This window comes from Mixophyes fleayi, chromosome 4 (assembly GCF_038048845.1).
Source record: "Mixophyes fleayi isolate aMixFle1 chromosome 4, aMixFle1.hap1, whole genome shotgun sequence".
NCBI lineage: Eukaryota > Metazoa > Chordata > Amphibia > Anura > Limnodynastidae > Mixophyes > Mixophyes fleayi.
In genome coordinates, this window is record NC_134405.1 from 54,297,691 (window position 1) to 54,310,282 (window position 12,592).

The window sequence follows — 12,592 nt, forward strand, 5'->3', positions numbered from 1 at the left end:
CTGATTTCTAAAGTTGCAGGTTTAAGAAAAAAAAAAAAATTCTTGCTACAGAGCCCCACTTTATTGGTTTCTTCTTTGTTAGTAGATCTAATCATGATTAGTGTGTCACATGATTTTGAAGAGATAAGGCTATTATAAAAAACAAACAAACAAATAAAAAAAAAACCAAACTAACAATCAGAATTATAAACCTCTATACAAACTCCCCTAAAATGTTATGGTATAATCATCTGAGAAGTGCCTGCAATGGAAAGGTTAAAACCATATACAAAAAATGTCAACTGAAGCCAATTCTCTTTATTAAGGAACTTGTACTGGAAATAAGAACATTTTAGAACATAATTTAAAAAAATACAAACTGAAAACGTAGCAAAATATATGATTTTTTTTTTGTTGTTTATAGCAACTGACAGCTACCAGCCAATTTACTACCAAACTGGTATATATTTCATAACATTTTTTTCTTAAAAAGACATGTAAATATATAATTCATATTTATACATTTTCTAGCTATATACAAGAGGAAAGCATTAACGGTTCTGCTGCCCATATTTATATTACATAATTAGCTTGAAACCTGTTAAAAAAACAAAACAAAACAAAACAAAACAAAAAAAAACCATAAAAATCTCCCATGTTTTCTGGATAATCTGACCTAGGCCTTCCTTTCTGAAGCTTCACCTCTGGGGGTGGGACTGACCACTACCTTTATTTGTACCAAAAGGCTTCTGGGTAAGAGCTGAAATATCGACCTAACTCAAACAATCAAGAAAGACAGCAGCAGGTAAACTGGTATATTGCCCATATCATCAGCTGACCAGCAGAGTTTCATTTTTTTTAGGGATAAGATCAATGTGCGAGTTTTGAGCACAGTCCATTTGTGGTAGATGCTTTAAAACATTCCTTCAATTTATTAAGACTTCGAACATTCATAATATATGAAGTATAGTGGTGTCCTTATTTGAGTGCATTTGTGATTCAGTTCACCTAACCGTGGACAGAAACGTGTTGAGAATTCTTTGGAGAGAAAGCTTGTCCAAAATCTACATGCCGCAGCATAGCAGATTAATATATATATATATATATATATATATATATATATATATATATATATATCAAAAATGTTCAATGGTTAAGGCATGCTCTTAATATGTGAACAAAATGTCAAAGAGCAAGATTGATATGCACTGAATATACTCCGAGCCATAGGGATCAGGTGAAGTGAAGGTAGATGACGATATCTTGAGTTGACATTGAAATGACATCAAGGTGATATTTAAAACGAAACATTCCTTTGAATGTGTATGAAGTTAACAAGTTCTCCATTCGAGTTTCCATTATAGTACCTATGCTGTAGTTAGACGTTTTGGTGCGGACACTGTTAAAAGTGCACTGGCCATAAGTTAAATAATACTTGGGTCTTGTTTCCATTCCAAGCAATGCATGAGGTAAGACTGAAGACACGGGTTGGAATTGTGCAATGGTTCTTGGAAAGTAAAAAGTAGGTCAAAAGTTATTTTTGGGGAATGCATCAAACAATATGTTCATTACTTGAAGTTTGGTAAGAGGAGACCTTGGATTAGATGGTCAGCGTTTTTTAAGGCCTCCATTAGGGTATTTAGGAAGACAGGGTTCATCTGGTAGAGGATCATGAGAAAACACAGAATCTTCCCCCGACGAACACGTGGAGCTTCGTGTATCTGGAAAACATGGAGAATACTGACTCGCTGGCATGGCAAGATCTAGGTACTCCTGAAGAAAAGAAAAACAAAAACAAGAAAGCTGTTATAATATATGTACACAGATATATTACAGTGAAAATCCAATAGCTTATGACTGCAGTGCATTACCTGGTTAGAGCTCAGAGCCACAATACGGTCCAAATCTTCCACCAGTTGTATGAAGGTAGGTCTCTGGCAAGGCACCGCATGCCAGCAATCTCTCATCATCATGTATCTGGTCAAACATCAAGAACAAAGAGGGACAAGCTCATCACTGCTATAGATTACCATAATTATTCATTTGTAAATGTTAGACATTGCAGCAGCACATGATTAAATAGGGTAGAGGATCAACCTCTCTCATATGTCAACACCAAGACCCTACTAATGTTGCTGTAAAATCACTCTTGGATTGGGATAGGGTGAGTATATAAAGGACTTCAGTTTACATTTTTTTACCAGAACATTTTCTGGATCTGGGTATAATGTGGATAACAGAATTAAGCTGGCAACTCAATACAATCCACTTATTCTGCCTGATCACCAAGCTGGATGATGGGTCTCCAATTTGAACGTACACAAGGGTGGCAAATATAAATAAATCCAGCCATTCAATGGTCTGGCTGCATCTCCAAATCACAGGTGGCTGATAACAAGACTCAGACAAGCAATTGTGAAAGCCAAAATAACAAGGAAGTTTTGTTCCAATCTGGTCTAGATCTGCCGCCGTACTAACTTTACCGATTATTCTCCTGTTTTTTGTTTGTTGGCTTTCTTTATCTATTAAAAAAAACAATTATAGGATGCAACCTGATGATTTTCATTGAAGTCTATACTTACAACTCATTGGTGCAATTTGTGGGCTTGTCCATTCGATGTCCTTCCTTTAGCAACTTAAAGAGTTCCTCCATAGGTACCCCTGGGTATGGAGAGCCTCCAAGCGTAAATATCTCCCACAGTAAGACTCCAAAGGACCACCTGGAACAGACCATGTTATTATGTACCGTAGCCCATCACTAATGGAATTTACTGAAAGACTGGAAAATATAGATTGAACATACATTGTCCCTCAATGAAGCTGCCAGGAAGTGGCTGTATTAAAACCATAGTTGCCTACTGCCTCGAAATGTCCAGGAGAGTCCCGATTTATGGGGAGTTCCAGGAAGTGGAACAGAGGAAGCAATTCTCCTGGGAGCGCTTACCTGTTACAAGGTGGACGGGATTAAGGGAATGGAGGCCCCTGGGCAAAGGGGGTCCCCATTCCCCCATGAGGCTCCACCCGTTAGCCGCCCCCCCCCCAGGCGATTACCTTCTCCTGTCACTGTTGTCTTTCCGCGTCGCGCTGTAAGCTTCTTACTGAGGAGATCAAGTGACACTCTCACGAGATCTCCTCAGTATGGAGATGTCTGAGCGCCACGGAAGGACAACAGTGACAGGCTCAGCATTATTGATCGGGCCGGGGCGGGGGCACCCCTGGTCAATACTGCTGCTGAGCTCTGTCAAGGGCCCCGTGGATGCCCGAGGTCCCTGGGCTGTAGCCCAGTTAGGCCCTGGCCATGACAGGAACTGCATCAAGACCCTCCCACCCTAGAGAACACCATGTGTCAGGGAGTGATTACCACATCACACCCCTGCTGCTCAGTGTGCACTCCGATGGGCAATGCACGATAATGTGATTCCCCCACCCACTTTTTATCACAAAGCGCCAAATACCTCAACGGTTGCCTCTGGTAAGGTAGGAAAGGATGAGGCAAGACAAGGCAAGTACGACTAAAACATTCTAAGATATAATTATAGAACAGTCAAATATCTAAATTTATAAAAAACATTTTTAGAACAAATAATATATCACAAAGCAATGTAAATAAGTCCACGAATATCATGTTAGTATTTTAATATATTTTTTTTAAAAGATTTTTTCTTGAGTCATTTGTGAATTTGACAGCTTTACTGTAGTACGATCAACAATATCTTCCTAGAATAAAATGAGAAATGAAAAAAAAAAAAAAAAAAGATATGTACTTTATATCAGGAATAAATAAAAGTATGCTTACACATCACTTTGATGAGTGTATATTCGGTCGAAAAGGGCTTCAGGAGCCATCCACTTTACAGGCAGACGACCCTACAAACAAATTTAAATTATAAAGTGAATACCTGAATATGTGAATACAGTAATTGTTGCAATAATGAGCACACCCTGAGAATCGCTGATTGGCAGGAATTCATTAAAAGGAGAATGTTCTAAAACAGAGGAGAGATCTGAGTGAAACACTTTCAAAATTCTGTAATAGAGAGAAGCAGAGACTGGATGATGAAGTCAACTACAAATTAAGATATGGATCACTTGAAAGAAAAACAATCTAACAGTTGTATGCAGGGGAGCACGCAGGGGGGGGGGGGTTCTGGTTCTCCCCTCCAAAAACGAACGGGCGCTAAACACTGCCCCTACCAGCAGCACTGTACTGTACAGCAGCCGCGGCGCTGTCAAAGAAGCGTCCGCAGCGGTGCTATATTGTACTGCAATACAGCACTGCCGCTGTCGCTTCTTTGACAGCGCCGCGGCTGCTGTACAGTACAGCATCGCCAAAATGGAGCTGTTGCACATGCGGCAGCTCTCTCTCTATATAGATTTTTTTGTGGGGGGAAGGAAACACCCCCTTAAAAATCCTGCGTTTGCCCCTAGTATGGTAAAAGACCAAAAACTATGAGCTATAGACAACAGAGTTTACCATTTTATATCGGTTAAGATAGAAAAATCAAATCAACTATAATGCTAGCCACTCCTGCTACATTATTACAGCCAATACTAAGCAATTAACCCAATATTGCAGAGCAGGGCCAAAACAAAGTATGACACAATACTATGATCCAAATCAGTCGGAGGATTATATGGCATGTTAGCAGTCATCTTCCAACCAAATGTACTGTCTAATATAGTTGGGATATGACCCCACAGACAAACAGGCTTTAGAAGTGATCTGGCTGCTTGGCTCAATAGACAGGTGTCTGGATTTGATTTGGCCACTTACGCCTGGCATTTAACATGTCAACATAAATGATCGGTTTCCATGAATAGTTCAGCACCAGAGATCACTTGTGCCTGTGATCACAGAGGACATTTCAAAATCACTTACATTTGTTGTCTTTTTGTAATAGTCAATGTGGTGGATATCACGAGCGAGGCCAAAATCGGCAATCTTCATGATATTATCCTCGGTGACGAGAACATTCCGTGCAGCCAAGTCTCTATGTATGCACTGCACAAAACAGGGTCAAGCAAGATCATATGAATAATGTTTTAATGCCTAAAGACATAGGCAATAGCCAGAAGGAAACAAACACAATACGTACAATGAACACAAATATCGTACAGCTGTCCAACACAACATGATTGTCGTCCCTGCAGCTTTTTAGGACTTGCTATAACCTACAGATTCTGCTCATTGATTTATTTCTTACTGATAATTTAGTTTTCAGATTACCCAAATAAAATGCAAGGGGCCAGCTCTGAATAGAAGTCTTTAACGGACACTTCTAAAGTATATGATTTTCCTGCTGCTGGCAGTTTTGTAAAGTTCTACATGTTAAATGTTTCAGGTACATTTTATTTGCACATTAAACTTGTAAGCAAAATTATTGGAGACGAAGGGTGGTACCACACAAGTGCCTTGAATGCTGCATTTAAAAGGCAGCGTCTAATTGGTCCACATGAAAATCATTAATCTGTGTGGGAAATATGGAGAGGATATAGAAATCAATTAGATTTCAGCATAGCCTTTCATACAGAGTGTTTATGCGTTAATTGCAAGTCATGAGCTGTACAACCACTGTGCTTTACCAGCGGCGATAACAAATGAGGCAAAAGTACTTCTGAAGTTGGAAAAGCACTAAGATTAAAAGCTCCACTGTGACTCAATATGTATTTTATCCATGGTTTAGAGGCAACAGTATTGACATGGTCATCTATATTTATCACCGTGGGGTGCGAGTTTCCGGCGGGTTTGAAAAATGGAGATGTTGCCTATAGCAACCAATCAGATTCCAGTTTTCATTTATTTAGTACATTCTACAAAATGACAGCTAGAATCTGATTGGTTGCTATAGGTAACATTTCCACTTTTCAAACCCGCAGCTTGATAAATTTACCCCCACGTCTAATCTATTAAGAAGAAATCTTTTCTTACCTTTTTAGAAGCAAGGTATTCCATGCCACGAGCTACTTGGTAGGCACAGGAGACCAAGTCCTTGAAACAAAGCAGTTCATCAGGGGCAATGATAGGATTGTAGCAATATTCCATACCAGGTGGGCGCCTCGCCCGCAAATACTCACGCAGGTTCCCTTTGGAGGCGTATTCAACAATGACATATAGAGGACCTGTAATAATCACACAAGACAGAATACAATGAGAATATCACCACTCATCCATTAAGTAAAGGTAATAACTGAGCATGCAGCCATTTGGTACACAATGTGTTTTGTTATTGTCGTCAGACATAAACGTTTATTGCAGTGGGAGGAATACACCTTCACACTTTACTTATAAACACAGCTACAGCAGAAAGTCAGGATAAGACTGAGCGCTGCTACTCCCGGCTGTACATACAGTATAGGATATTTTACTTTTCAAACTTAATCATTCTTAAAATGTAACTTACCATCCTGGGTGCAGGCCCCTAGAAGATTAATTATATTTTTGTGTTTTCCTATCATTTTCATCATTTCCATCTCTGAGATTAGGTCAGAAAGATCCTTCTCGCTAGCGTCAGCTAAAATAAACAAAAGCATATGATTGATAATATAAATAAATACAGTACAATATAGAAAGATGAGAAGTATTAGTATTTCTGTGCTTCAGTGTTTATAAGGACCAATATTTCACAGAACTTTAATTAGTGAAAAGTGCATAGACATTGCTGCCTTTTTGGTTCACTTTGTGCTTGCATGTAATCAATCCTCTCCACACTGAAATTATCTATGTGTAAACTGAAGAGGACTTAACCCTAGAGCTTGAATTTAAACATTCCAGTTGTAATCCATTATAATTCAGCAGAGACGTTACAGCTCACAAGCCCAGCAGTGCTGTTCCAGCCGTGATAGAAACGGCTATAACAATTAGGCATGAGCACTTCTAAAGCTGGGAAAGGGCAATTTTGCAACATGGAAGTGTCGCTCCCCTAAACGACTCCTTAAGATCAAGCCAACTCTAGACTCCTAATCTGGGTCTCCTATACGTCTTGTAAGCCTTTGATTTTCATCTATTTCATCTCTGAAATAAGTTCAGAAAGATCTTTCTTTCTAGCTTCCGCTAAAATAAGCAAAAGCATATACTTTGATATAGTTTTTAAGGAATGAAACAAAAAAAAGTATCCAACACTATATTAGAATTACTGTTCTCCTGTGTGTAAAAAAGTGGCAACATTTTACAGAGTGCGTACAATTAGGAAAAATGTGCATAGATATTACATACAAGGTCAAAGTGAACCAAAAAGGGTAAAAAAATAAAAACCTACAATACCCTGGTTGCATAAGTGTGTACACCTTTTGATAAGGGGGCTGTAGCTGTGTTCATAGTTAACCAATCACATTCAAAATCATTTTCAAAGGCAATTAGTATCAACTTTCCAGCAATGAAAGCGATTATAATTAACCCTAAATAAAGATAAGCAGTTCCTGATGGATTTCCATGCAGTTGGTTGCATCCCACTGGGAGAGTCATCGTCCTCAAGGATCTTCCAAAATATATACTGGATTTCATTATATCAATCAGGAGAAGGGTATAGAAAAAATTCTAGGGCACTACGTTACAATGGAACACTGACATCATCATCTATAAGCAGAGAAAATGTGACAGCAGGGACATTGACATGGTCAGGATGTCCCTCTGAAATTGATGACAGGACAAAGAGAAAACACATCAGGGAGGCTACCAAGAGACCTACGGCAACATTAACAGAGCTGCAGGAATTTCTGGCAGGAACTGGTCCCTCCCTACATGTGACAGCAATCTCCCGTATTCTGCACAAGTCTGGAAAAAGGAGAAAAAGGGGGGGGGGACAGGACGGCAGCCATTCCTCACAAAAAGGAACATCCAAACATGTCTAACTTAAAAAAATAAAAAACAACATTCAATGACCCCCAAACCATGTGGAAAATGGTTTATGGTCTAATGAGACGAAGGTTGAACTTTTCGGCCTTAATTCTAAAAGATGTATTTGGCACAAAGACAACACAGCTCATCACCCAAAAGAAAACCGGACCTATTGTGAAGCATGGTGGTGGCAGTAAAATGGTTTGGGGCTGCTTGAACACAGCTGGGACAGGGGCTCTAGTCAGAGGCCAGCAGGTTGTGTGCCAAAATACCTTCATAATTCCCTCAGTCATAAAGCTGAAGATAAATTTCACATTCAAACATAATAACGATCCAAAGCACACACCCAAGTCAACCAAGGAATGCCTTCAGAAAAGGAAGATTACAGACTTGGAATGACCCCAGTCAGAGCACAGACCTCAATCTCATTGAAAACCTATGGAATCACCTAAGGAGGGCTGTACATAGGAGATCCACTCTACATTTGCTGCACCTTGGAACTTTTTTGTAGGGAAGACTGAGATATAATTGGTAAGTCCGGGAGCACAAAGTTGATAAATACTTAAAACAAAAAAAACAGTGCTATAATAAAAGCAAAAGACGCTTCCATGATTTATTAGTTTAAGGGTGTGCAAACTTATGCAATCAGAGTATTGTAGGCGGTTTTCCTAAAAATTGCCTTTGCCACAAAAAAAAATCAATTGCACGTAATGTCACATTAAAAGGTAAAGGAGGTCGGATGTGATTTATCTCGATTTCAGGTTTTACATCACAAACACCTACAATTTCAGTAAGGGTGTGTAGAATTACTATGTCCACTCGTTTCTTAGAAATAAAACCCAATATCTGATCGGTTGCCATGACTTTTTCATATATGTGCAAATTGCACTTGGTAAAAAAATAAAAAAATAAAAATAAAAAAAATGATATGCAGAGGCTTTGGAAGTTCTAGAATATAACATTTCCAATATCTCTGACCCCACTCCCACCCCTTCAAATCTAAAACTACCACTAGAGCGGCGGTTCCCAAACTGTGCACTGCGGCACTGTCACTGGGGTGCCGCGGGCCAGACATAAAAAACAAAACAAAACACAGAAACTTACCAATCCGCCGGGCGCCGGGACCCAGCAGCCTCCTCTCTCCTGCAGCTGTCACCGAATATCGACGTCAGTAACAAGCTGCAGGAGAGAGGAGGCTGCTGGGTCCCGGCGCCCGGCGGATTGGTAAGTTTATGTGTTTTGTTTTTTTTTATGGCTGGCGCCTGGCGCGGGGCAGAGTGAGAGGGATCGGGGCAGAGGGTGGTGACAGCGGGGCAGAGGGTGGTGACAGCGGGGCAGAGGGTGGTGACAGCGGGGCAGAGGGTGGTGACGGGCAGAAGGGGGAGGGGGGGCAGAGGAGGGGGGGCAGAGGAGGGGGGGCAGAGGAGGGGGGGCAGAGGAGGGGGGGCAGAGGAGGGGGGGCAGAGGAGGGGGGGCAGAGGAGGGGGGGCAGAGGAGGGGGGGCAGAGGAGGGGGGGCAGAGGAGGGGGGGCAGAGGAGGGGGGGCAGAGGAGGGGCGGCAGAGGAGGGGGGGCAGAGGAGGGGCGGCAGAGGAGGGGGGGCAGAGGAGGGGGGGCAGAGGAGGGGCGGCAGAGGAGGGGCGGCAGAGGAGGGGCGGCAGAGGGGCAGAGGAGGGGCGACAGAGGGGCAGAGGAGGGGCGACAGAGGGGCAGAGGAGGGGCGACAGAGGGGCAGAGGAGGGGCGACAGAGGGGCAGAGGAGGGGCGACAGAGGGGCAGAGGAGGGGCGACAGAGGGGCAGAGGAGGGGCAGAGGAGGGCCGACAGAGGGGCAGAGGAGGGCCGACAGAGGGGCAGAGGAGGGCCGACAGAGGGGCAGAGGAGGGCCGACAGAGGGGCAGAGGAGGGCCGACAGAGGGGCAGAGGAGGGCCGACAGAGGGGCAGAGGAGGGCCGACAGAGGGGCAGAGGAGGGCCGACAGAGGGGCAGAGGAGGGCCGACAGAGGGGCAGAGGAGGGCCGACAGAGGGGCAGAGGAGGGCCGACAGAGGGGCAGAGTGTCTGGATGCAGAGGGGGCATTTTTGCATACAACTAAATAAGTATTTCTGTCCTGACCTAAATACTTATTACAATTTTTTGACCCAACTACTTCTAAAACAGGACTGCTCAATAATTATTTTGGAGGGGTGCCTTGAAAAAATTTGGAGACTCTAAGGGTGCCGCGAACCTCAAAAGTTTGGGAACCACTGCACTAGAGTGTAAAAACAGTCTCTCTCTATTATAATGCCTGTTCTGAAACTATTGTTGTGCGGTCTATAACTACTCTGCAGAATGAATTTACTTGGGCAAATGACAGCACTGCTGCCAGACTCCTCTAAGACTCCAGAGGTGACAGAGGTTCATAAAACAAACACTCCATGAAATAACAGAGACTCACATTTTAACATCTTCACTGCAACTTTAGTGACTCGATTGGGTTTCTCCTTGTCCAACCCGATGGCCTCTGCCATGACAACTTGGCCAAAGCAGCCTTCTCCAAGCGGCTTTCCAAGGATCAGTCTAGGTATAAGCACAGCAGTGTGTAAACCCCATGTAGAATGTTAGAGACACGACACAGCAGTCAGCAGGCTACATTAATGCTCAGTAATTGCGGATTCTCACCTGTCTCTTGCTACCTCCCATCTGGGGTCTTCAGGAAGCTCATACTCAGACACTCCCGCCAGCATAGGTGTGCCGCTTGATGAAAGCCGAGATGGTCTGACCAGTATGACTCCGGAGTGCATGGAGGAACTAGAGTCTGCAGACACCTGATTTGGTAGAAAAATAATAAAAAAAACAGCAGGTTACCATTTGAACATAAGGAGCACAGACACATTATATTACAGAGATAAGTGTTCTTAAGATGCTGAAAACAAACGTCCACATTCCATGTAGAACAAATATGTATCTACATCTAGTAAAAATGTTTAAAAGGAAAGAACAAGCTCATTGTAAAGCAAACAGTGACAGAAGCCAGAAATAGCCTTGTCAGTAGTTAGGTCACTGACATCAGGGTTTACGGATGAGTCACAGATAAAATTATTTACCTGGAGGTGTTACACAGGAAGCAGGAAAGTATAGGGATTGTGCAAGACAAAGATATTTTAAGTATCAGCTAACCCTGTGAGGTGAGGAACTGTAGTCATGAATTATGAATAGCTTAAATGTGTTCTAAAGAGACACTTGCATGCAACTCAGCAGACTCTGATACAAATTATTATTAGACTCAGCTTCCTACACTCAGTAACACAAATCACTAAAATACACAAATATGTGGGGACTATTACAAATGTAGGGGTGAGGCAGCCGGTTGGCAAACAATAAGATCATGTATGCATAGTCATCTACAGCATAGACCCAAAAATAGGAACAATTTCAAATAAAAGTGACAGGCATTTAAGAGTCTGAGTCCTGTACAAATAAAGACATTTGGGGAGGTAGCTATAGAAAAACTGTAAAAGGCACAAGTATATTTTCTCCCCTCTGTTAGGTGAGAGTGGTGCAGCCTTAAAACTGAAAAGATTATGTTGTGTGTATCTGGTCACAGACAGAAGCATGATCCACTAGATAAGTTCCCCCCCATAAGAAGTGCATTGCCCATGCTTTGAGTCCAAGAAAAGCAGATCTTCACATTTCAGCTTAAAAGCAATTTCGAAAGCACATCTCTAAACATTTAAAATTGAGAAAACCGGGAAAAAACAAGCCCCACCAATGCTGACCAAACTCCGCCTGGTTTTATACAAAGTCCACCCACTTTCGTGCAACCCAACTAATTGGGAGAGTCCTGCCAAAATCAGGACTTCTGGGAGGTATGGGACTCTAGTCATCACTTACTAAATATTCGGACATGCAAATATCAAGCTTCAATGCCAAACCATTGCTATAAAACTAATAATTGTTAATAAATAATAACATTTCTGCAGTGTATACTAGCTGCCAGAATATAACGCAGCTCTGTATATTAAAAGATAACTGCCTCTCTAGTAGATCACAGCTTACTCAAGTTCAAGAACAGTAAAGTTCAACTCCTGAACCCACCACCCAGAAACCTCCTCCCTAGTCTCAACTGTTTGTTACACGTGGGGGTCATATTTGCTTAAAGTAGGAATCAGAGCCGGATTTACCGCTAGGCAACCGCCTAGGGCCCAGCGGTCCCCAGAGAGCCCCCCCAGGGCCGGCGGTGAGCGGGGTAGGTAAGGTGGGGGGGGGGGGGGGCACTCCCCTCCGCCTCTGTCCACCGACATAATAAAACAAAATTGTGGCCGGAAACAGATTAAAAAAAAAAAAAAAGCAGTCACTTGATCGCGCGGCGGCTCCCGGCAGTCTCTCCTCCTCTCTGCTCCCACTGAATGTCGGACGTGAATTCATGACGCCCAGCATTCAGTGGCAGCAGAGAGGAGGAGAGACTGCCGGGAGCAGACGCTCGATCCCGTGACTGCTTTTTTTTTTTTAATCTGTTTCCGGCCACAGTGAGGAATAACCGAGGAGCAGAAAGGAGCACCGCGCCGGAGAAGAAAGACAGGAAGACAAGACGACCAGAAAAGAGGAATACAAAAGAGAAAAAGGCAATAGAAAGGCAAGTAAAACAACTGAGGCACATAGGGTGAGGTAAACTTATACACCAATCAAACAAGCTCTCTACCTAGACTGGCTCTATGCTAGAGGCTTTAATAATTGTCCTGCATAAGCCAGAGAAGAACCTGACACTGATTCATATAGACCCATCATCTTCCTAATCTGTG

At 42.5% G+C, this 12,592-nt stretch overlaps 1 protein-coding gene across 5 annotated transcripts in view; it reads right to left on the reverse strand.

Moving 5' to 3' along the window:
- Nucleotides 1-277: 277 nt before the first annotated feature.
- Nucleotides 278-12,592, reverse strand: part of FGFR1 (fibroblast growth factor receptor 1) — a 78,873-nt gene continuing 66,558 nt past the window's right edge. For all 5 annotated transcript variants that reach the window (XM_075207042.1, XM_075207039.1, XM_075207043.1 and 2 more), the window contains 9 exons: nt 10,473-10,618; nt 10,249-10,370; nt 6,381-6,491; nt 5,909-6,099; nt 4,859-4,981; nt 3,776-3,846; nt 2,562-2,699; nt 1,851-1,956; nt 278-1,752 (listed from right to left, as the gene is read on the reverse strand). In XM_075207042.1, the coding sequence (XP_075063143.1) occupies nt 1,588-1,752; nt 1,851-1,956; nt 2,562-2,699; nt 3,776-3,846; nt 4,859-4,981; nt 5,909-6,099; nt 6,381-6,491; nt 10,249-10,370; nt 10,473-10,618 (1,173 nt within the window). In that variant the 3' untranslated portion in view covers nt 278-1,587. The remainder of the gene's footprint in view (nt 1,753-1,850; nt 1,957-2,561; nt 2,700-3,775; nt 3,847-4,858; nt 4,982-5,908; nt 6,100-6,380; nt 6,492-10,248; nt 10,371-10,472; nt 10,619-12,592) is intronic.